The sequence below is a fragment of the Arachis stenosperma genome, chromosome 5, assembly GCF_014773155.1.
Source record: "Arachis stenosperma cultivar V10309 chromosome 5, arast.V10309.gnm1.PFL2, whole genome shotgun sequence".
NCBI classification, from domain to species: Eukaryota; Viridiplantae; Streptophyta; class Magnoliopsida; order Fabales; family Fabaceae; genus Arachis; species Arachis stenosperma.
The window spans coordinates 5,694,505-5,720,150 of record NC_080381.1 but is presented as its reverse complement, the minus strand read 5'-3'; the positions used below and the strand labels follow the sequence as shown (position 1 = coordinate 5,720,150).

The following is a 25,646-nucleotide window of genomic DNA, read 5'->3' as shown; positions in this document are numbered from 1 at the left end:
TGTGTCTTACTAACCTAATTGGTCTCGGATTTGCTAGTGTACACCTCAATCATTGTATAAACCAAATATACCATAGCACAAGGCACTAATATTGGCATTAAATAAGATGTTTGATATTTAATATTTAATATTACAGAAGTATAATCTGGACTTGTATGTTACAATAAAACACCAAAAGATAAATTCCACTTACATATCAGTGGTGCTGATTGCAATACAATCTCTCAATGGACAAGGAGAGACTAAAGAAGACGGGATGCAGAAAGCAGAAGATAAAGGAGGTGGTTTGCTTCCACGAGTAACCACACAACCTAGTGCAACATAACCCTTGGGAGCTTCAGGGAACCAAATAGAACAGTAACAAGTCTCCTCAGTTTCCCATGACAAATTAGAACTGCCTATTTCAGCACCTCCCATAGAAAGTAAAGGTGGCCAAATCAATCTGAAACTAACAGGTTTCTTAACCGTGATTGAATTGGTATTTATTGCAAGAACTCCTTTTGTTGGTGGTTTGTCTCTGTTATGCAAATACACCATAGTAACATTCAAATCAGCACGGAAGAGGAAAAGTAAAAATTCTATATGGAGGTAAATAAAAATCAAGAATTTTGACTGACAGTGGTGTCAGGTAGTCACCAAGTACGGCAAAACCAGGAGGTGCATGAGGCCTCCAAACAGCGTAAGTTTGATCAGTACGAGAATCTGCGTGATGCAATAAATATGACTAGTCTTAAGCACGCTCTCAAATTTTACCAAAAGTAGAAACAAAATAGAGAATATAAACATACTTTCTATAGTTCCAACTTTGTCAAAGTGTGAGCAAACCATTGTCATTTTCTTTGATGTCATCCTTAAAAATGCCAATATATCATCCTCCACAGCCAGAAATAGTCTCAAGATACTGAAAGTGAAATTCATGAAAATATCTGAAATGGACAAGTGTATATTGGTATTCCCACAAGCATTTGAATACTTCAAGGATGTGTCAAATGGCTCCAAAATCCTGATTCCATTACTTTCCATAGTCAAACCAAGAATGTCTGCACTCATCTCAGTATTGCTACCCTTCAAAACAATCCTTTTAGAGGCACCCAAAAAGCAAAATATCAGGGATAAGTAAGGACAAGCAAAAACACAGTGCATATTCAAAGAAAGAACGTAACCTATCATAAGTTGTTGAAAATGAAAAACATATTCATGTTCCCCACAATATGTACCAATGATCATGAGTCAAAGAAATAATGATGAAAACATCAGAGATATGATAACACATCATGTCTAAAGTAAAGAGGAAATGAGTGAAGAAATTGCACTCCACCTCAACTCAAAATTTGCACTCCACCCAATGATATACCACATATACAAACAACAACTAACAAATCACTTCTTTCATTTTTTTTTTATCTTCCTCATTGTATTTTTAAATTTGTGTGTATATTTTTTTTCTAATTATTTTGGTAAAAATATGCCTACGCTAGTGGATAGTTTTTTAAAGTAATTTAAAACAATAAATATTTAATAACCAATAAAATATAATTAAAATTTGTCAAAAGAAAATATGTTAAAATTGCATTTGATCTATATTATTGTTCTTATTTTATTTGTATTATTTTTAGAGTTTCATTGATATATTTAAATAGTGTGCGTGAAATGTTAATTTTTCCTTAGACTTGGTTGAAGTACTGAAGGTCTTTTCTAGTTTTCTTCCTCTTAAACCCAAACCCACACAAGAATTACCAGTTTACCACCTCAAGAATTGCCACCTCCCTCTAGGTTCCACATCCAACTTCTCCTTAAGCACATTTCAATAGGAGAAGTTGATCAGTGCACTAATAACCACAATACATGTTCCTTTAATAAATTAGTTGCCAAATCTGTTGACTAAAGGCCTGCCTACAGAACAATTTCAAGAATTTACTTGCAATCTAAGAATCATGGGTATCCATCAACCTATTGAGGAGAAGCATTGGCATTATCAAACATTCTTTCCTTGTAAATTTTGTTCAGATTTATTTCCATTATTTACATGAAGATATTGATTAGATTTAATTATCTATAAATTAAGGCAAATTAATATTGGTCAATTATTGGGAAATAATTGCAAGATTGCTGTACATTGTGGGTTATTTGTGCAGGTTGATTATTAGTGAATTTCACAATGTTCTTATATTATGTTCTTTCAAGTGCATGTCAAATAACACGACGAGAACGGGACCAAAAGGTAACCAACAAAAAGTAATTCTATCCAAAATAAAGAGCATATCATGAGCATTATTTTATCTAATATTTAATACAGATATTTGCACATCTGGAACCACACACAGCCAAAGGGATTGTTTTAAATTTTTCAGCTATATTGTCCAAACAACAATTAATTTATCACATAAATTACTATATACCAAAAAATTAGTGAAATAAGTTTAATCTTTCAGCTTTCATAAACACACCCGATGTTCCAAAATGGTCAAAGTAGAAGGAATATTAGTAATAAAATATGTATGCAATTAACAGAAGAGGAGTTCACCTGCAAAATGCATCCAACTGTGCAAGTAGGAGTTTGTTCGACAGGTTTAATAATTCACCTACATCTTTTGATGTATTATAGAAGGTAAGCTCTGGACCAACAGCCTGCAATGGGATATCTAAATCAAATAGTAAGACAAGCGAATTAAAGAGGGACGTGGAAATGACAACCATTGTCCCTTATGAGTTGTCATAAGACAGTCTTGGTGCCATACTTATAAAGAAATGATCATGCATCATATAGTCGGAAAATCAACACAATAATTAGGGTGAAGGAAACCACCGCTTACAATTTAAAATCTGAAAGTCCTATAAACCGAAAGACTAGACACTACTGAAATCTTAAAATTGCATAATCAACTGCATCATAAACCAAATCTTAGCAGAGCGCAAACAGATATTCAGCATAAAAGTCTCAATACAAACATGTTTCTGGAGTTTTTTTTTAACCCAAAAGGGAGAACAAAGAATGAGAGGGAAAAAAAAAAAAAGAAAACCTCACCCTAAGTATAGCAGCTTACTATTTTCAGTAATTGCATTGGCATTGGCATGATAGCTATCCTCTTTAACCAAATGATTTTCCATTCAATTCCCTTGGAAGAAAAAGTAAACTAGTTTTACATAACAACTATGAGTTTTCCTGATAAAAGGAACTGATTACATAGACCAAACATCATTTTGTCCTATCATATACCATATTTATGAACATAACATTAAAATTTAAGTTCTATATTATAGGTTCATGTATGATTATAATTAGTTATTGAACTACTTATTGAACTGGTACCTGCACTGACAGAGCACACACACACAAATAGAAAGAGGGATTGATCAAGATGATCTCAACCCATACTTTATTGAATATAGAAAATGCAGAAGTACACAGAGAAATTGATATGCAGGGCTGCAATTAGAGAGCCAGCCTCTCTCCTACTCCTATTCCATTCTCACTCCAAATCTGTCCATTCTCTCCCCCAAAATCCTTCTCTCATGCTTCCCTCATCTCCTAATCCACGTGGCAAGTTAGTTACACAACTTGATTCCCTGTTCTGTTATTCCCCATCCTACCCTTCTATTTTTGCAGCTGTAGTGAAAAAGTAAGGGAGGAATCTTGGAAACTTCTATTCCCTTCACTCCTGATTCCCCTGCTACTATTGGGTTTGTTACAATTGCCCACTATCAGACATACAATCTTTTATAAGTCTTCTCATTACATGACCAAACCACGCTAGACAGACCTAAATGAGAATAGGTCATAGGTGCTATCCCAACTTTTCTCCAACACAACAATTCCAAATTCTATCATCTCGAGTTCATCCTCATTGCAACATTGAGATTATATTCTTGTTTTTTTTTATTTCCCAACAACCTGGTTCATACAAATTTGCTAGTTTTATATATAAATTCCTTCTTAAGCTTGGATAATAGTTTCCTATACAAACAATACTCAACATTTCCTCCACCTTGCTATCTTATTGTTGCATCTCCCTCTATTTTCCAATATTTGGTATGAATATGATGGACCCAAAGTTCCTACATCATGTGTCTAGTAAGAAGGTATAATCTCCAATTTTCACCTCTAAAGTTAGCAACACATGTTAGTGCATCTCCAGCTGAACTTATATTCATTGAATTCTTTCTTCTTTTTAAAGAGCCCTGAGGCTGTAAGTATCAAATTTGCTGTTAAGTGTTGGTAAATATCAAACTTTAAGCCCACAAAGCAATGGTTAATAAACACAAGTGGACACAATCGCATAAATGAGTGCACAAATACTAAACTACAGCAACACTTAACCTGAAGCTCAATGATCAATTCTGTGGAGTTGTTAACTGCATTGCTTTGATACGGTTCATCAAGAATGTTCCCTCTCAAAGACTTTTCAGAAGGACTTTCTTCAAAATCTTCCAAGTAGACATTGTCTTCTTTTGAAACTGAGTAGCTACTATTTGCTCCAAGAAGAACACAAGAATCCAAGTACTGTCCACCCTGCAAAGACAAAACCAAAGCATTCATCAATGTTATGTTATGTCATTATTTTGGCATACTCATGTATCTTCAAATCATAAAGTGATTCTTTAAAAAAAATTTTTTTTTTTTACTTTTAAAAGGAAATTTGATGGAACAAGCCCATTGACCTTAATAACAACATTTTTGAATTGCAACTTCTTCCCACTTCCAACATATATTAAAGCCTCTGAGCTAGCTTCTGTGAGATTAAATCCCTGTCCATCTTTTAGATACAAGGTTCCACCATGGCCATCATAAATGAAATGATCAAAAGTTTCATTGTCAACTATTAAAGGCTTTTGAGGTGAGATAGAGAATTCAGGACATGGTTGTATGTAGATTGATTGATCCATAATGACAGCTTCCAGCATGTGAGACATGTTGTGTTCTTCATATGACAGCATACTGCCGACTGTTGGAACAAAGAACTCAACTACAGCAAGAAGAAAATCTAGTGCAACCAGCAATTGAGGCCTCTGTATGCACAAAGAAACAAAAGTTGAATCCTGAGCAAATTTTACATCAACAATTAGCATCGTTGGAACTGGGAAACCATTCTCTTTGACTATGCTACTATTCACCGAGTCCTGGTTTTGCTGATGAGAAAAAGCATTTAGAAGACTGGCTCCAACATTTTCAGGCTTTCCTATTGCTAACCGGAATTCTTTTTCAACACCCTCACGATCATCAAACACACTGAAACCTTGGAGAGTTGCAGAGAGGAATCCTTTTCCATCTGTACTAGATTTATACAGAAGCCATGCACCACTAACCTGCACAGCAGAAAATGAAGAGCTGAGCCACATGAGAATTGATTCTTTTTGGGAATGGATCTTCAAGTGAAAATTTCACATGACACTTGTCGTGTGTGTATTTTCACCATTGATTAGATGGTCCCACCTAGGGCTGGAAGTGAACCGAGCTGAGCCGAGCTAGACCAAGCTCAAGCTCGGCTCACGAAAATTAAGCTTAGTTCATAGCTTGGCTCATTAACAATGGAGCCTATTTCGTAAACTCAAGCTCGACTCAATGAAAGCTCACGAGCTGACTCAAATAATAGGAACATAATCGATAATTTTATATCAATAAATTATAACTTATATATATTAAAAAACATTAAAAAAATAAATTTAATATATTGTCTATCTGTCAATTATAAATTTTTTATTTATGTCATACATCAAAATTATATATATAAAAAATGACTATAAAATTTTAAACAATTAAGAACATATATATATATATATATATATATATATATATATATATATATATATATATATATATCCTATATGCATTTAATCTATACTTTTAATATTATATACATAATCGAGCCAGCTCACGAGCTAATAAGTTGAGCTTATCCAAGCTCAAGCTCGACTCATTTAATTTATGAGCTCAAATCCAAGCTCAAGCTCGGCTCACCAGCTCACAAGTTCAGCTTATCGAGTTATTAATAAGTCGAGTTCGAGCTGGCTCATGAGTTGGCTTGACTCACTTCCAGCCTCCCACCTTCATCAGTGTTGAAAATGAAGACATTACAAGATTGTGAAATTTTTACATCGGAGGATTCATATCCTACCCCTTTTTTTAATTTGTAGCTACTTTGATTCACTATATTTCTTCAAACTAATCTAATTTGTGTAATCTCAACCAAAAAATTGCTTCAAACCATTAATCAAGTTACAAAATATTTGGAATTCATTTGAGGCCACAACATTTAAAAAAATAAAATAAAATAAAATAAACAATTCTCTTCTATGTGAGATTCTTTCTTCTAATTAAAAAACAAAAAAAAATAATAAATTTCAGTAGCTATAGATATAACCATTCGTGTATACCTAAGTATGCTTTTTAGTATTAGTTTCGTCACATAGTATCAGAGCTTTTATGACTAAAATGCCTAGAATTCAATCCTTGTTACCTACCAAAAGAAAGAACTTTAAGCATAAAGCAAACAAAACAGACCAAAAAGGTCCATGAAAAGATTCGCACTTCAAGCCCAAAAGAGAATCTTGCGTGTGGGGGCATGGTAGATATAACTATTCATGTACCCCTCTACCTAAGGGTGCGTTCGTTTTCATTTTCTATTTTCATTTTCAGTGTTTTCTAGATTTTATGAAGGAAAAAGTGAAAATAGGAGGTGAAAACAGAAAACAGGATTTTATTGTTTTCACTTTTTCCTTCACAAAATCCAGAAAACACTGAAAATGAAAACAGAAAATAAAAACGCAAACCAAACGCACCCTTAGCTTTTGGGACAAGTGTTTCATGACAATAGTTACACTTTTAGTTAGGTCTCAAAAGAAAAATTTGTAGTCACTCAACATATGAACATCTTCAATATGATCCCCGATTTCTATTCATTGGATCATTGCTTTAGAGGTATAACACATTAATTCAAGATCTAATCACAATACATACTATGAAGCAACAAAAATACTTTTGGAATAAATTTATATGACACTAATTTTCAATTTAATCCTTACATTTAAGGGTTAATCTATGACAGGCCCACTGTATTGTAGGAGCAACAAATAAACAGAACATAATTTAAAATTACTTCTGTATATACTATCACTTGGGTTCAAGTAGTAGAATAGACAGTGATGAATTTACGAGGTTAATGCAGGATGTTTTGTACCGGACTGCCCTTTTATATGGAAACTGATTTAAAGGGTAAAAAAGAACTGTTGCAACTGAAGAGAAAACAAAAACAAGGCAAAACAAAAAAACAAACGAAAAAAACCTGAGTTGCAACTTAAAAACATATCCATTTGAAAAGATAATAACGCACCTGTACAGTGGCCAGAGATGCATCTCTGGTTACCCCCGTATACAAGCTCAATTCAACAAGGTCTACGGACACAGACACTTTCAGCAAAATAGAGGCTTCAAGATTCATAGCCCTCGAATTAACACCATTTGTAGCCTCAGGGACAATATCCCCTGTGGTGTCATTTGATGTCATGGAGGAATCTTGATTCAGAGCTGGAGGAATATGTGCATCCTCAGAAAAATTAGATACAGCACACTCAGTAATAATCAGGTATTCCTTATTTGATACTGCTGCTTTCAACTCTTCAATCTGTAGAAACACAATAATGTTAGAGTATAATGAAAGAGGAAAATAAAGGAAATAATGGCATCGACATTTGAAAGATTAGCTATACTGGTTCCATTCACTCCGAAAGAAGTATGCATCACCTTGATTATAACTTCAGTACTCGGAAATTTGTGCAGTAAATCTCGGAGTGACCTATGAATAATCACAGATAGACCATTCACATCCTGAATTGTGCTTTCACCTATCTCAGTTCCAGTTCCAACATTTAAGTTGATATCTTCAACCTGCATGCCAGAAACCAGTTGATTAAAAGAGCTATAGGATGTCACAACAACAACAAAAAAAGCGTGAGGTGACCACTTCAGGAAGGGAACTACTATTCTCAAACCGTCCAGCACGATAATTGATGATCCATTCTAACCATATTATGAGTAACAAATCTTACCTGGACCGTCAAAGTTTCCAAATGTACTGCATTCATTTCACTTTTACCTCCACCAATCCACTGAAAAGAGTTCTTCACAGTTATATGAACGATATCAAGCCTCAGAAAACTGTGACAAACAAATTTCACCAGCATAAGTTAAAACAATGAAACCACACAAGCCATGGCTTAACCGCTTATGCTATTAGAGTGAGTGGTCTTCTATCAATTATATGACAACTACGTCAGATCCAATATTGATGCAAAACTTAGTACTTAGCAATAAAAGCTAGAAGTGACAATGGAAATCCAAATCTCCAACTTACTCGAGGCTGTCTGTTCTCCGAGGCATTAAAATTATGGGTTTCTTGAGAGAAAGATCAAATTTCACGGCCGGTGATCCTTCAATTTCACCTGCTGAAAACCACTTCTCAGAATTTGTCACTTGATCTGTTACTTTGACGACACTTTTTGGGCTACTAGGAACAAGACCGATAAAATAGCCAACAACCTGTTCAAATTTTACACGCAGAATCTTATACCTGATATCCATAAAGTACACAGAACTTAAAACAATTAACCAAATACCTCTTGCACAAATCGATTCAAATAAACAATCCGCACTTCAGAAAGCTCACCAAAGAGGCTAAAATCATAACCTTCATAGTCTTCATCATCTTCACTGAATGACATGAACTCCAACTGCACAGTCATGCATATATTTAGTACTAAATTCGTGATACTGAAAGTCTGAAACTAAGCATTGTGTGAATTATAAAGTAGAGGCTCATCATTTGACTTTGTGTCTATTTAGAAGGGCCTAGGTTAGAGCAGTTATAGGAGTTGCCAGCTAGGATAGATTCCACCCTAACAGTCCCTAACTAACTTAAGTTGGTAAAGACCCTTCTACCCCTTTGGTCTCTCTCTCTCTCATAATGTGTGCAATCTCTTCTTTTTATCAATAATAATAATAATAATAATAATAATAATAATCCATCCCTGCAGCTGTTCGAAGGAACTTCCCATCCTATAAACCAAAGGGCTTGGCTGCACATCATTTTTCTTTGTTACTATGTAGTTAATCGTATTTTGTTTTAAAAATATCTCTTATGCCTCCCCTAAACAGATCAATTAATAAAAATGTAACTTCCCATTTCCTATAAACCAAAGGGCTTGGCTGCACATCATTTTTATTTGTTACTATGTAGTTAATCGTATTTTGTTATAAAAATATCTCATATGCCTCCCCTAAACAGATCAATCAATAAAAATCGTCTGCCAGTGCATCTGCAATTCTGCCACAACTCCAAAGAAACCATGTGCAAAACACCAAAAAAGGAAGGAAGGGGGAAAAACCGAGTAAAAAGCCTCCTCAAACCATGACCGGATAAGACATCTTTTCTTCCTCTACCAATAATACCACTCCCTTCTATCCAAAGGCAACTATGTAGAGTGAACAATAGCACTTAAAACTTCATGCATGGATCGCACATTCTAAAATTTAAAATTGTAAGATAGGGAAAAGAAGCACCTCCACAAAAGATCTGCCCCCAGGATTTCTCATATCACATGCCCAGTAATATAAATGACTGTTAGGGAGGCTGTCATCACTTATTTTCAAATTTCCCAACGCTGCTTTAATACTAAAGGAGGAAGGGAACACCTTGATGTCTGTAAGCAAACTCTCTTGTGACAAGCAAGCAAGCTTAGTTTCATTTTCCTTCATCAAAAAGATTTGTGCTTGGGCCATCTTTAACGTCAGATTGAACATAATTCTAGATTTCCCTTTTCCAAGCAAGCCCTTAACAGCATGTTCCTCAACAGCAGTGTCATGTAGATCATCTGCATCTCTTGACACATCATTTTTTACAATGGTTGTTGACAAGCTGTCACTTGATGTTGCAAGGTTCTCATCCTCAATGTTTATAGAATTAACAAACTCCATAATTGCAAGGATCGTCGGTCTACGACAAAAAAATGTCAAGGTAGCCAAAGTCACTATCACCTGAAATGAAATATGTAAAGTATTAGCTATGAACCCGCACAAAACAGAATGTCATTTTGTCATTACTCATAGGCACCCACCTGCTTATCTACACTATTATACCGAGTAGAGTTCTGGTCATAAATAACAATTTGTGCTTTTACAAAACTCTCCAGTGTTTCACTAAGTTCAACTTCCATAGTACCAGCAGGAGCATCACACGGCAGAAGTCCAGTAATGCGACTAAACTTTGGGGGTTCCAATGATGAATAATTATATTTAGTTTCCTGATGGGAACTTGATGCATTCGCGGGTGTTCCTACAGGTGATTGCAGAAGATAATCAGCAGCATCTGTCAATGTCTCAGGTGCCTCATAAAACTTATCATCAGTTTCACTGGGGATTACTTCGCTACTTTGTACATCCTCCCCCATAGTATCATGAAATAATGAATGTGCATCCGCAGTCCCAATGAACGATCTAGCCAAATAACAAGGCTGGGACCGTTGGCAAACCAAATCTTCTATTTCCAAAGACTTCAAGATAGTCCCAATGAAAATGTCATTGTCTCTGATAGAAAGCTCTACCTGTTATAATATTAAAACATCAAAAGAGAAGAATATATAATCAAGTTAAGCAAAAAACAGACTATGTATCTTACCTTACCACCTATAGCCCGAAATTCAAACAAATGCTTTTCTTCACTTGAAAGCACCTTGATTAAGCTCTGACCAGACTACAGAAAGAAGCACATTTTGGACATGGGAAATTCAGATTTAAAACTAAAGTAACTAACCAGATACAAAAAAGCTAACCTGATAGCTATAACTGAAGCAAAGCTTTAATTCATCAAGAACACCTGTTACAAACAATCTCTCAGCAATTGCTATCTCAGTCACACCCTGATTATCATGTTCTGATTCAGTATCCTCATTATCTGATGAGGTTTCGGACAGACCAGATATAGGAGCAGAATCCTGCACAAATATAATGAAACAACAAATAATTCATATTTGAAAACTATGGAAAATAAGGCAAACATTTTGGAAAGGGAGAGGGAAGGGGTAACAAACCGATGCATAATAAATAGCCCCCTGTAAGCGGCTATGCCAGGTTTTCCTTAAATCCTCAGATTCACAACGTAAAATCAGTGCATTCGTATCCTCAACAATCTACACATGATTAATTACTATTATTACTTCCTTGGAAATAACAGAATGATTTCATCCCTAGATTATACACATTAGGCAAAGAGTGATTACCTTATTGTTCGACCTTTTAGGACTACACACAGCCAAAACACGCTCTGCATTACCAACAAATTCTGGTGGAACCTGATATACCTGTTTTCCTCGTAGGCTATAGCAATCAGATTACAGGCAGTGTTAATAACATACACAAAAACTAGAAAATATGAAGATACAATCCTCAAGCACATGCTAAGAAAAGAACAATAAAGAATTAAAATAAACAACCGAACTCGTTTATCAATTGTGTGAATGAGTTGCAGCCACCATGCAAATCCACTTAATAGAGACCAACAAGCGCAACAGAGGGAATACCTTTATCTAGTAAAAAGTTCAATGGAAAAACTCTCTTAAATAAAGTGGCAATCTCTCTCAATATGCTTAAACGCCAGAGGCTATATGATGCATGAAAACTATCACCTTTTTTGCCCCTTTTTTCTGTGGGTGGGTGTGGGGCCCGGGGTTGACAACTTGAAAACCCAAACTAACATGGCACAAAATAGCAGTAGTTATGTCAATATCTATAACAATAGATAAAGGATATTGTGGGGAATAACTGACTTTTTGGTACAAGTATTTCTCTCTATCTTTTATACCCCAAAAAAAAAATTATCCGACGACTCTAATGTGAGAAACAACTTGACCACAAGGTTAAAATAGTGAATATACATTATTTTATCATAAACCCACGATCAACAAGTTTTTTCAGGACTCATGGTTTCCTTCCACCTTTCCACACTTTACCATATTTTCCTACACAATACCCCCCCCCCTTTTCTCTCTCTCTCTTTCCTCTACTATTTTGAAATTTGAAGGTGAACTTTTTTCTCATTTTATTCATATGTTACTCAAATTGTTCTTATTTAACTCATTTCAAATTTATTCATTGTAAAAACTTTTTTTTATATAAACCGAAATAATTTTATGAGTCATAAAAAGAAAAATGCAGGTTGACAAGCACACAGTAGTGCCTAACTGCTACTGTCTAAAAATGAACAAGTTTTCATACAACAGTATTATTAAAGAATAACTTTTTGAAACTTCTGTTCCCTACGTGGTTGATCTAATAGCATATCCATGGAAAATTGATCCATTGAAGGTGCCGAAATAGTTCATGTAATATTTGGTACTTGCTTAGTCAAAACTTCATCTAGAGGTTACTACCAATATTTAAGATACAAATTATAATAACCACTTCACAAATATACATGCAATGGACAATACAAACAAATATATGCATTTTATTTTTTAGACAATTACTCTTCTTTCTTTCTAAGAGCATGATGTACTATCAGCTCCAACATATCAACGAAATTACACTGTACACAGAGAATCTAATAACAAGATATGAGGAAGAGTATGCACCTTACATACTGCTTGTAAGACCTTGAGTCAGGACTCTCAAGTACATAGAGAAAAGGTCCAACTAAGCAAAAATATCTCCGCTGCCAAACAGCTTCCCTAATTCCCACACCCTATGGCAATTTTGTTTAAGACGAATAATATTGCATATCAGATTATGAAACTAAATGAACAACAAAAAATTCAATATCTAATCAAGCAGGATGCAAGAGACCATTACCTTCCATGTCAGAAGAGATAACCAACCTTCAAGGTCCGCCTGATTCCAAGGACGAAGAAACTCTGAACTGTCATCATCCTCCCCTTCAAAGATTTTTATCACTTGCATCAGTCGATGATACCTTGCAGGTGAAAAATGGAAGCCCAATGATGGAAGCCTCACAGCAACACGAGTTGAAGGATAATATGGAGTTTCTAACCGAATCTGATTACAAGAAACAAATTAGAATCCTCAACATAATGAGAGAACTCATCACTAACAATTCAAAATTTTCAACAGGTAAAGAATAACACCTGTTGAAGCTGTAGAATGACGCCACATTTGTCAATAATTGGGAAGAAACCACTGCTGGTAGAAGAGGCTAAATTATTCAGAGAAATTTGGCTCCAGTGATAATTACCATCAAACAAAAATGCTGATACATCACTTAAGACCAAATCAAACCGCAGGTACATATTCCCCTCAGTTGATTCTTGTTCACGATCATCCTGCATAAACATTTCTTATGCCATTTAACAACTTAAACAAATTCAACACCCTAAAAATTTAAAATGACATATTACAAGAATTATCAAGAATATCCAACCTGGGTACTAATCATCAAATTTCCTAGGTCAAGTAAAAGCTTTGTAGCATGCACATTGTCGGGACAAAAATCAGTAGGAATAGTAATCTTGGGAGCTGCAATATCCAAGTTCAACGAAAACCTGGCAGATGACCAACAATAAAGATTAGCACAAAGGTTTCCATGAAGAAACCCTTTAACCTGGGGAGCGAACAAAGAAATGGAACGGGCTATTAGAAAACCGTGTAAAAACTACCCAGGGTCTCCATTGTCCTATCCAGTAAAACTCAAAACCAAGAGCTAATAAACTTGCATCTAGCTGTCTTCAGCTTAATATCTTGAACACACATCAATCATTATTAAAAATCCCAGTAGAAATGTTAAATTCAAGTGCTACTGTACTAAATTGTAATGTAAGACATAACCAACAGCAATGTTGCATTATCACCACGAAAGGGACCTTCCATTCCTTTTTATTTTTCAGTATATTTCACTAACCAAAAAAATGTACCAGAAGATATTATAGACTCATATACAAATTTTCCAAAATACCAAACTAATACCTTCCATTCCTCGTTGGGATTATGTCAATAAACCTATAAATCACTGTTTTCTTTTCATCATTAGGAGAGCTGGAGTGTTGTGTATTTCATCTGTCAGATTCCCCTATTAACCCCTTCAGTAATACTGGGTCTACTATAAGTTGCTCTAGATGAGAATCAAAATAGTGATATTCTATTGTCATACTTCAACAAGAACAGCATACAGGGCAATTTCATGCTCAAATATATAGGCAGTTTTACAATATCTCACACATGCATAATCCAAATTTAGAAGACTATAAAGAAACTAACCGAGCATGATCCTTCAGCGCCCTATTCATTTGTTGCTGTGCAGTGCGCTTCACTTCGTCAATTGTCATCTGGGAACAATATACCACCCAATGAGAATTTTCTTTACATGAACAAGAATGACATAAATCAACATCTTTCTCCACCAGGACTAAAATAAATTCTACTTTTTCCACCTTTACAACTATGTAAGATATACTATGAAAAATGAAGTAACAACACAAAAACTGTGGACATCTTTGGACTCACTTGCCCTCGCCCCTCTGCAGGTTTAAGCCTTATATTTATTGCAGGAGAGGAGGGACTAAATGTAAGCCCTATAACAGAAACAACAATAAAACACATGCTTCTATGGAGACTGGGATGATAAGCACAGTACATGGTTTATCTAAAAAAAAATATAACGTAGTATACAATGGACCTTCAAATTACATATTTGTAAATCCTTCCAATTCCTACATCGCACACAAAATCACCAGATATCACATTTGGATGAATCAATTTGGAACCGAATATTACTTTCAAAGTTTCCTCTAAAGGCAAGACTTTTGCCACCATAGAAGAAATGTGATATGATTAACACAATTGGTTAGCTAACTACTTCTCCTCATATTGATCTATCTCCGGACTTTGCAATGTTCTCCTCAAATTCAGAAACTATGCACCACTTGTTCAGGAGGAGGTATATTTAAAACAATTTTTTTCCAAGGCTATTGTGAAGTTAGGAGTATCCTTATATCCAAATGGTTTCTTAAGGTCAGGCTTTGGAGAAAAGAAGGCAACGGTTATGGAAGTATGCAATGTGGCAGCACTTTGATGCTTTTGGTTGGACCAGAACGCTCACAACTCAAATGAAGTATCGCTGTCTCATGCACTAGGACTCTCAAATTAATATATAATTCTCACTATTCCAAAACAATTTTAAAATAGCAGCAATGTTATATAGTACCTGCACAGCAGCTGCAGTTTCTAGTGCTATGGTCTGACTTACAGCAGTATCACTTTCAAAGAACTTCACAATTTGATCGATGCTGTCCTTTATATACTGTCAAAATTCTAACAACAAATTAGTAAACAACTAAACCAAAAACTTAAAAAATATAATATAAAGAAAATAGTCAAATCAATGATAATAGGAATTAATATTCACAGCTTACAGTCATATAACAAGGAGAAGCTTTGGCAACCATGCTCCAGTCCACCTTATCATCAAAAGGTTTATAATAGAAGGAACCAACTAACGAGTCACAGGAAGTTGCACTCTGAAAGGTCAAAGAACAAAGATCGAGTATACCACAAATTTTTTTTTTCTTGTTATTGTATAGAAGAAAAAATTGGTTGTAGGAGCCGTGCAATATGCTACTGGTAAAAGTCCCGAAATTTCATTTAATGTGAATAAAGTGTGCCAATTTTATGTCCTCTCCCCAAGAGAGCACTGGAAGGCTGTGAAAAGGATTATCCGGTACCTTACTCGCACCCAGGAACATGGAATTCTACTCCGACCAGCTCCTGACCAATGAACCTGAATCTGCGAGGGTACTGTGATGCTGACTGGGCTACAGATGTAGATGATCGGCAGTCCACATCAGGGGTCTATGTCTATCTAGGACCTAACCTCATTTCCTGGTGGTCCAGAAAACAGCCTACTGTTGCTCGGTCAAGTACAAAGGCAGAATATAGAAGCATGATAGACCTCACTGCATAACTCATCTAGGTCCAAACTTGGCTCACTTTACTGAAGGTTCCCACTTCAAGACCAATGGTTTACTGTGACAACCTCAGTGCTATAATGCTAGCTCGCAACTTGGTTTTGCATAATAGAACGACATATATGGAGTTGAATCTGTTCTTTGTAACAGAAAGGAGGGTCATGGAAGGGAAATTACTGGTTGCTCATATTCCCACAACTAAGCAGCCAGCAGATGTGTTGACTAAGGCAGTGTCTAGCTGAGTAAAAAATCTAGAAGAGTCTAGAAGCTGTTATGGTAGTTATAGGAAGTGCCAGCTAGGATAGATTCCCTAACAGCTCAAATTAACTCTATTATGCCACAATTGTGTTGTTAAGCATAAAATATAAATCAACAAAATTAACATCAATTGTAAGGAGAAAATTCAGTTGCAAAAACAAAAGGCATAAAAAGGAAGAAGAACAAGAGGAGGATAAGTCATACCTCTGCAAGGAGACCTTTTGGCGATGATAACTTATAGGAGCCCAACTTAATGTCAAAGACCTTGGTTTCTGGATAAAGCTTTACAGAGCAACTGAGATCCTCACATGATAATTCAGCAACAGGCTCTTTGGCTTCCCCAATAAGCCTTGAGGCATTATGATTCATGTGAACTATCAGGTAAGTGTGAAGAACATCTGCCTTGCTAGTCACAGATTGCCCATCATCACTTTCCTTGTACCCAATTATTTTATTTAATCGGTTCCAATCCTCCTCGGTGAAATTAAATTCCTCACTTCCCTCTTTAGGAGATTCACTGGTCCTGCCAGTGTATGTGATCACACATCAGCAATACTGTCAAAACTATATTAAAAAGAAAAAGAAAAAAATCTTTGTCATTATGAGAGATGGAATATTTGAAGACAAAATATTCACCCTCCAAATGGCCACCACGATTTCCCTGCTTTCTTTTTCCTCAAGTTAAGATCCAATTCAGCCGATTTCTCCACAAACTTGTGAGCCAACATTCTGTAAATTGCATCAAGTAGGAATACTTCCAAAGTTGAACAGGAAACAAGACAATTCCAAAGTCTACTATATATTACAATTTTAGTTGAACCCAAATAGACAATGACGACAAGAAATCACTATGGAACTTTCACCTGAATACAGAGCCTACAAAGTGAACTTATTAATTATCAAGGCAGAGCCTAAGACAAGAACTCAACGTGTCAAAGTCAGAAAAGAAAGTGATTATAAAGTGGAACTGCAGTCAATATTAACAATTAGAGTGACATTGAATAATTTCCACAAAAGATTTTCTTAATTGAAGTAGCAACCAAGAAATGACATAATAATTTTGTAACATGACTTTGCTAAAACTGGTTGTAAGATTGGTTGCTATGCATCATTCAATTCAGCCAATAAAATAGACACAGTCGATACTAGAAGCTTAATAGACACTCACACCAGCAAACACGCAAGATTTTTTATAAAAGTAGCATTACAAACTTCTTTAACCAGTTTCTGACATAACGGCTGGCTAAAGATTCAAATTGATGTAATATAATCTACCTTGAAAACCTGAGCCTACCTTCTGATACTATAGTTACCTAGGAAATGTATGCAGAATGCAAACTGACGGTTAACATCACACTATACCTGCCAACTAATAATGACCATATATACTATGTTTTTCCATATGAGTAATCAATATTAAATATTAAGATAAAGTTGAAACTAAAGTACCTCCATTGCAGTATAAGGTCAATATCAAGTTCACGATCTAGTTCTTCGATCTCTTTGTTGCCACTGATTGTCACCTGACTGGGGTCAGATTTGAGCAGTGAAGCATAGAGAGAGATATATCTTTTCCGCAAGCTTGCATATCTTAAAACTTGCTCCCAGGACATCTTTCCACTGACAGTAACACAATATTCTTAATAAAACAAGTGTATTGAAAATATGATAAATAAAGATCAATTCCCATCACAACACATGAAGTTCTTATATTAATCTGAGAATGTCCCTAAAATATTCTGAAGCTTAAAACAGCAAACTAAAGTAGGTGGTTGGTTTGAAGAATACACTAAAAACTAGAAAAAAAACTCAGGTCAAGAAATGGACATGACAATCTAAGTCATCTTAGACCAGAAATATCCTGAGATCAGATCAATGCTATTACTACCTTCGTTTTCTCTCCTACCCTTTCTTTTCTCTTGTTTTCTCTAATTTAACAATCAAAATCATACAAAAAATTTTATTAAAAAATCTTAAGCACGTGGATTGAATTCTGAAGCCATATTATAGCTAATGCATGGAACAAAGATGTGAGTATCAACTTGTTTCTAGGATGGGGACTAGTAATATCTTACTCGTCACTGTTGTTATTTCACATCATATTATCCTCCTCAATTGTGGGCTACTTGTGCAAGCTCCGTATTTTATCTAGAGCAATTAGCATTCACAAATTGTATCTTGACATCTATTGCATCAGGTTGTGAAGATAATAGGGGGTTGTAAATTACCTCGCTTTCTTCATCTGGTCAGATACAGCTTTACAAGCATACTTCCACCAAGACTTTGGATCAACTTTAACTGCTACCAGTGGACGAAAATGGGCATACTTCAGACGTTGATTAAATGCAGCAAAATTGTCTGCTAATTTCATAATATCCTTATAACCATCCTACAAAGATAGAACTGTATAGATTACCCCACTAACAATCCCTGGAAGCAAAAGAAAGCAAAGAATAAGAATCAATAGAACCTTAGATAAGCTGATTGTAACATCATCCAAATTGACAACTGCCTTCTGTAAAGGCTGCTTGTTATCAGTAGTTTCATTCTGCCACAGCTTGGAGTATTTTGCTTTTCCAGTCACTGGTTGCAGAATGTATGAATGTTTCCTTGATAAATTATCAGCAGGCCTCCCATCTTTAGTTCCAAATTTAAATACCTGAATTTTTGAAAAAATTTGATGAGGATACTGAATATCAAAGATATGTTGATAAGTGATGGATTCAAGCTTCTGTAGTTCTATTCTATCCATATAAGTCCGAATAAATTGCATTGCATAGCATAATAAATTATAAATATCCCTAAAAGCTGGTCATCCTTCAATCTTTCATTCCATAGCCCACGCCAAAGGGTAAATATCCCAAACCATAGAACATTAAAGCTTCTGTACTTCTATTTTGTCCTCATATGTCCAAATAAATTGCATTCCATTGTAAACATCCCTAAAATTTGGCCATCCTTCAATCTTTCAATTTGTCTTCTGCATGACTAAAGAATCAAGATAGAGCATCTATATCCCAAGCAGGATTATCCATCAATCTGCTCCACAAAAATAGTATCTTTTCACAACCAAACTTACCGGAATATTCCAAAAAGGTTCATTCCTTATTATCCCTGCGTGTGCACATGCAGGTGGGCAATTTCTGTAGAGGACAAGGTATCTTTAAAAGAAAAGAAGCAAATGAAAACATGCACGTCCGAGTAAACTGAGCCAGGTAAGAACACATGCCTAACACACTGTATATCTCATAGAGAAACACATCTAAAGAGACCAATAGCATCACAACACATGAGAGACTAATGTTGTCAAAAAGCAAAGAAGTTCCAATGAACCTTCTAAACTGTATACACACACTCTCCTGACATCCATAATATACAGAAACAGAAAAGGACTAAGTTTAGAAGGTTGGGAGAAAGAGAAATGAAAACCCTCGGCCCTTACTATCCACCAAATACATACCTGAAACCACTCTGAAGGAAGCAAGTCTTCCCATGCTTGGTTAATATGCCATGGAATAATATCAGAATCAAAATAAACTGCAAGTCGATCAAGCTCAACAGACTGCAAAACAATAAGGAAAATATATTTTACACCAAAAAAAACTAGCAACATAATAGCTAATAGAAAGGAAATAATCATTATGGACCTTTGAACAAGAATGTAATCATATTGCAATTCTGGATTTAACTACGGTTTCTGGTAACTATGATTCTTTGGTAAGTAACACAATTCCTTAAAAGAAGCAAATAAAAAAGATTATACATAGAATCAATAATATAACAACCTTATTTTCACCCCTAGGAAACTTCAAATACAAAATCTTCTTGATATCTACTGTTTGTTGCAGGAAACATTACACTAGAATGATACAAGCATATAAAGCAGTACAAAACGATTTCATCATGACAGCTGATATCAATTCATATTAAGATAAATTAGAACCTTTTGAATGCAATCCAGTGCCCCTCCTGTAATAAAAGTCTCTTTCCCAGTATCATCTACCGTCATGGCTGAGAGTTTGTCCAACATAACACCAGCTGCAAATGGGTGCCCTGGATTACTACAAGGCAGATTATATTAGGCTAAAGAAAGATATACGAAACTGTGTACCATCTAAAACTACCATCAAGAGAACATTTGAAACCCTCCTCTACCTCTCCGAATCTTCATATCTGATGTGAATATTGGAAATTGAAAGTTTCAAATTTCCAATTATTGTGCTGATGAGGGATCCCAACCATGATGTATTCTTCAAAATAAAACAAGATATAAAAGTCAATATAAGTTATTCTTGAACATACACAAACATCCACGCACATATTTAGTAACTTACACAGGGCTCCAAAGGAGGCATTAAGAGTACATATTCCTGAATAATATGGCATGCATATGTGCAAGGAAACTATAATGAAAGCACTTGTTCCCCCAAAATCCCTTAGTTAACCTTAATGTATACCCAATTCACTAAGGGCCTATTTGAGTAAATAACTTATTTAAGTTCTTTTTGAAAAGAATTATTGATAAATAATTTATGAATAAGTTAAAATAAATTTCAATATGTAGTAATAGGTGCTTCTTTAGAGTGTTTTGGAAAGTATTTCGTTCTCAATATTCACTAACTTGACTTCTTGAGCATTTATAATCTGTGAATTTAAACAAGTAAAAAAAGTTAACAACATATTGCTTGACTTTTAAAGAATGTTTTTATTTAAAAAAAAAAAGAGAAAAAGAAAAAGAGACTGAGACTGAGAGAGAAAGAAATGGACCCTTGTAGGACATGAAATACATAAATAATAGTAAATTTATTAAAAGAGAAGGGGGGGAATATAAATACTACTTCGGAATTTTGGCATGTAACTGAACAGAAAATAAGTTTCTTTCAGTCTTGACTGGCAACTTTTATAGGGAATACTTTGTTTGCAGTTTCTATGAGGCTCGGGCTGGGCGTGTGATCCAACTTTTAAACAATTTCAGATTCTCAAGAGACTTTGGCCAAGAGAAGAAAACTTTTGTGGCAATGATGGTGCTGGTTTCACAGTCCTTTGGCACATTTGGCGGAAGTAAAATGTTTACAAGATGGCTGTCACTACCTCTGAACTTATTTTAGGCAAGATATTTTTGGTTGGACACCACATAATGTGAAATTTTCAACTCACAATAATAACAAGTTGCTATTAACAACAAACAAATAAATGAAACAAAGCTGATACCATTTCAGACTTCAACTGTTGCGACTTCTCCCATATCTTCAATTCCATCTCCTGTTTGTCAAAAGAGAGGTAAGTATTCTTCAGCAAATAAATTGTCTAGCAACAAATTATCTGTTGACCAAATTCAAACTTCTGACCTGTATTCTGCTCTTTTTAGCTTCTTGGACAGCATCCTCACTACATCCCTCAACTTGAGTTGCAGGTTCAGCCAATAAGAAAATGCGATCCAAATATACCAAAACTGGATCTTGGCCAAGCCTACTCCATGGAACCTTTAACAAAGCAAAAATATAAATATAACCATCGCTTTATATCGAAAGGATTGTGCTACTTAAAAAGCCTGCTCAGTTTATGCATAAGTTAAGATAAGCATAAAAACCCAGATTCTCTTTATATGGATACAAGGAACTTGATCCAATAGGAAGTGAAAAAGTGAATTACAAGTAAAAGGATGGAAAGTACCCTCCAACACAAAAAAAAAAAAAAATAAACAGCAAGAACAAGAAGGAAAATGTAAAAAATCATGCAATACTGTCATGAAACAAATAAATGTCATATATAAGTACAGGTCTCTTTTTTACTTATAAAGAAACTCTATCTTTATTTAGGAAAATGGGAGCAAGGATTAAACTCTAGATGTTTTAATCATAGAAGCTCTGATATCATGTCACAATACCATCTCTCCTTAAGGCTAAGTCGTTAGATAGAGGTACATGAATAATTATATATCTAACAAATACAACTATAAGTATCCTTCAACACAAAAAATAGATATAAATAATAAAAAATAAACAGCAATAAAAAGAAGTAAAATGTAAAATATCACACACACACACACACACACACACACACACACACACATAGATGCCTCATTCTTCAAAAGCCTTGCAAAAGAACCAACGGAAATTGCTCCAAGTCAAGGGCACAAACACCTACCGAAAAATATAGGGATGGAAATATATTCTAACCTCGTAACTATGAAAAAAAACATTTGAAATTTATTTTTTAAAAAATAATAAATAAATAATTAAAAAACCCATAGGAAAAAATGTTAAATGAAATATATGGTTAAACCACAATGTTAGCAAAGGGAGCTGCAAAAAGACAAATTTCACAATGGAAATAATTGAAATAGATGCCTTCGAACTTCATAGCTATCTCAACTTTTCATTTCCTAACCGAAAATGATGAAGGCACCAAGTTGAGAAATAGATACAAGCTATCTCTTCATATTTTCCAACTTCTAAGCTCTCTCTCTCTCCTCCCCCCCCCCCCCCCACAAACAAAAAACCCACCCCCTTTTCCTGACATTTACTTCTTCCCCACTCTCTTATTTTCCTCTATTCTAATACTAGATCAAAGAGATTTACTACAGAAGCAAACGGAAAAGAACAAGAAATGCAAAAATGTGAATATGTGTACATGTGTTAAGTAACTTACAACCATAAGAAAAAACACAGGAGTATTGACCATTCAACAATATCACAATTCAAAATATATGTATCAGATGCAGTTAACCAACCACCAACCTTCAGTTTCACTGATCCAAGAAAACCTGCCTTAACCTTCACTGGCAATTTTAAAGCATTTAGAGCCTCAGGCTTAAGCTGCATATTCTTCAGCTCCACATCACCTGTGTCATATTTTAGTCACCAGTTATAAAGACCAAAAGAAATCAAGAATGCTTTAAGTAAATTTGATGACAGGGCAGACAAGCGTGTATATCCATAGGATCTTTCAAAATCTTAAGATAGTACAATATTATTATTTATTAGTGTATTACTTCTACGTTGCCACAGTTTAATCATCTCCAAAGATGTGCATTCACCTCGGAACAACACACCACTAGATCAAGACAACTAAAACAAATCAAGTACTGAAATATCCATTTCTTTTTTCTCCTAAAGGTTGGTTTACACTCTTTCAGAAGTGGTTGATAATTCCATTCACCATAGATAAATGTAACAAAATCAAGTGTGAGGACATCAGCTAAATTAGTAGCAAGTAACAAAATTAGCAACAAGTTTTGTGCGACCAACTTAAAACCTGGTCCAATATCTACGGCAAGGAACACAATTAGCAACAAGGCTAGTTTATCCTAAAATGCTATAAAACGTGAAGTGGTGTTCATCTTTCGCAAATCTCAACACACTGAGAAATATAGAAGCAACATTGAACAAGCAATGTAGCTAAGTGTCATCTGCTGATCGCAAAATCATTTGTTCATTGCCGTTTTTACCGCTCATTAACCTATATCCAGTTAAACTACGGCATGAATTTCACATTCACCAGAGAGGGAAAAAAATTTCAAACAAAAGTTGCTAATACATTACTGGCGCATTATCGCTTCGATTGTGCCAGCACAGTCAACAGATTGAAGACATGAATTCGATTCATCGAATATAAACATCGTGCTCTCAATATCAATTTCAACCACTACAGTTTACTCACAAACTCAGCCTCACACTAATCTCAACTCAGCAGTGGAGTTAATAAAAAGAATTAGCAAGTACTGTTACAGGAAGCAATCGAACAGTGATTAAAAAGAAGAAACGAAAGGAAGAAAACGAGGACTGAGGAATTAGCGAACCTTTCCAGACACTGATTTTGAGAGCCTCTTTGTTGAGACCTCTGACATAATTGCCAAGGTACCTCTGCAAGAGGTACGCTACCTGATCCTCCAGCATCTTGTTCCGCTGTGATGATCATGTACTCATTACAGCGATGATCGTGATGGTAACACAGACGAAGACGACGAAGAGGTTTATCAGAAGAAGCAGCAAGAAGAAAAAAAAAACGCACAAGAAATGAGTGATACGGAGCTTTAATGCCACGTCTCCGTTATTGTATACTTCATCAAAAAAGAAATAAATATCTAAAAAAATAATAAAATGAGGACTGGAAGGTACAGCAAGAGTGTGGATCCTGTGAAATGAGGGTGTACATTACACTAATTTATTTAACCATTAAGAGTTGAGCACGTGGAGCATTTGACCACGTGAGGTCATGTTATGCTAAGATGGCATTTGAACAGAAGCGAAATACTGAGGTGCAGACCGCACTGGATACGGCGAGCTTTTTTATTCTTAATTTGCTTACAGCACATGCGAATACGGAATACCTCGAGGCGGTTCTCGATGAAAAGTCCTGTATTTATTAAATTAATTTTTTTTTTTGGTGACTTTTATAAAATGAATTGAAATTGATAATTTAATTTGCACTTTACCCACAAATATCTACACTATTTTTATCATAAAATATTGAATGAAATACAAACTAACTTAATGCTCTTTTTTTAATGCAAATATAGTTTTATAATTAATTGTGGTGCCCCAAAATATCAAAGAAGGTTAAATTCCTCTTTCTTTTAACATGTGAGATGTGACAATTTCTAAACTTCTTTAGCAATAAAGAATATGTTTAAAAACCATAAAACCTAATACAAGTGGCAATTACTTGTTTAAAAGAAGATATTATGGTGGATTGTATTTGCAATTTAAAAAAAAAAGTGAAAATTAATTTTTGATAAAAAAAAAATAATTTTTAAAATTAATACGTATCTTTAACGCAAAAATAGAAAAACTGAAAAGAAAAAACGGTGTGGCACACTAATGCAAGGATGGTAGTATTAATTATGAACGTGGCGCGATGCGCCCAACACTGACACCGGCACAACGCCAGCAACGCAGGCCAGCTCGCCACCTTGCATGCCGTGGCCTTCGTGGGTAGCCAGAAGTTTGTATAACGCTGTTATTATATTAACCATGACCATGACGTCGATGCGTCTATCTACCTGTATCTGTATTAAATAAAGTAGAGTAAGAACTAAGAAGAAAGCTTTCCTATTAGGATAAAAGATTAAAAGGGTCATGTTATTTGCTAAAAATATTATCAATAAAAAGTTTCAACAAAAATCAACTAACAATTTTAAAAAATTTTGGTGACTAGATATTTTATGTGTTTAATTCATAAAAAAATTAAAACCTTTTTCTGTTAATAAATATTTATTTCTAATTATAAATTTGATACCAAAAACCAAAGATTTAGTTCATCATCATATGCATAAACTGGAGGGTGCCACACTCCACTGGAAAAAATTGGATGCTATGTAGTGTGTAATCTAATTTTTTATTATTTTTTTTTATTTAATTTTGGTCTCACTTAAAGAATTAAAGGTAAAAGATTATACTTTATTTTTTTAAATATTTTTTTTACTG

General features: G+C 34.8%; 1 protein-coding gene across 1 annotated transcript in view; it reads right to left on the bottom strand.

Annotated features, from left to right (window-relative positions):
* Positions 1-24,225, bottom strand: part of LOC130982338 (uncharacterized) — a 41,792-nt gene extending 17,567 nt beyond the window's left edge. The window contains exons 1-36 of the mRNA XM_057906310.1: positions 24,020-24,225; positions 22,959-23,062; positions 21,567-21,701; positions 21,430-21,480; positions 20,374-20,468; positions 20,162-20,279; positions 19,679-19,780; positions 18,689-18,877; positions 18,447-18,607; positions 17,668-17,838; positions 16,855-16,947; positions 16,423-16,741; positions 15,409-15,513; positions 15,201-15,296; positions 14,255-14,322; positions 13,422-13,542; positions 13,129-13,323; positions 12,836-13,039; positions 12,619-12,728; positions 11,269-11,365; positions 11,080-11,178; positions 10,822-10,983; positions 10,668-10,742; positions 10,108-10,593; positions 9,554-10,027; positions 8,611-8,724; positions 8,349-8,533; positions 8,044-8,152; positions 7,739-7,882; positions 7,329-7,619; positions 4,660-5,304; positions 4,319-4,510; positions 2,525-2,628; positions 789-1,078; positions 618-702; positions 194-517 (exon numbers count right to left, since the gene is read on the bottom strand). Coding sequence (XP_057762293.1) covers positions 194-517; positions 618-702; positions 789-1,078; positions 2,525-2,628; positions 4,319-4,510; positions 4,660-5,304; positions 7,329-7,619; positions 7,739-7,882; positions 8,044-8,152; positions 8,349-8,533; positions 8,611-8,724; positions 9,554-10,027; positions 10,108-10,593; positions 10,668-10,742; positions 10,822-10,983; positions 11,080-11,178; positions 11,269-11,365; positions 12,619-12,728; positions 12,836-13,039; positions 13,129-13,323; positions 13,422-13,542; positions 14,255-14,322; positions 15,201-15,296; positions 15,409-15,513; positions 16,423-16,741; positions 16,855-16,947; positions 17,668-17,838; positions 18,447-18,607; positions 18,689-18,877; positions 19,679-19,780; positions 20,162-20,279; positions 20,374-20,468; positions 21,430-21,480; positions 21,567-21,701; positions 22,959-23,062; positions 24,020-24,116 — 6,410 coding nt within the window. The 5' untranslated portion in view covers positions 24,117-24,225. The remainder of the gene's footprint in view (positions 1-193; positions 518-617; positions 703-788; positions 1,079-2,524; positions 2,629-4,318; positions 4,511-4,659; positions 5,305-7,328; positions 7,620-7,738; positions 7,883-8,043; positions 8,153-8,348; positions 8,534-8,610; positions 8,725-9,553; positions 10,028-10,107; positions 10,594-10,667; positions 10,743-10,821; positions 10,984-11,079; positions 11,179-11,268; positions 11,366-12,618; positions 12,729-12,835; positions 13,040-13,128; positions 13,324-13,421; positions 13,543-14,254; positions 14,323-15,200; positions 15,297-15,408; positions 15,514-16,422; positions 16,742-16,854; positions 16,948-17,667; positions 17,839-18,446; positions 18,608-18,688; positions 18,878-19,678; positions 19,781-20,161; positions 20,280-20,373; positions 20,469-21,429; positions 21,481-21,566; positions 21,702-22,958; positions 23,063-24,019) is intronic.
* Between the last annotated feature and the right edge of the window lie 1,421 nt (positions 24,226-25,646).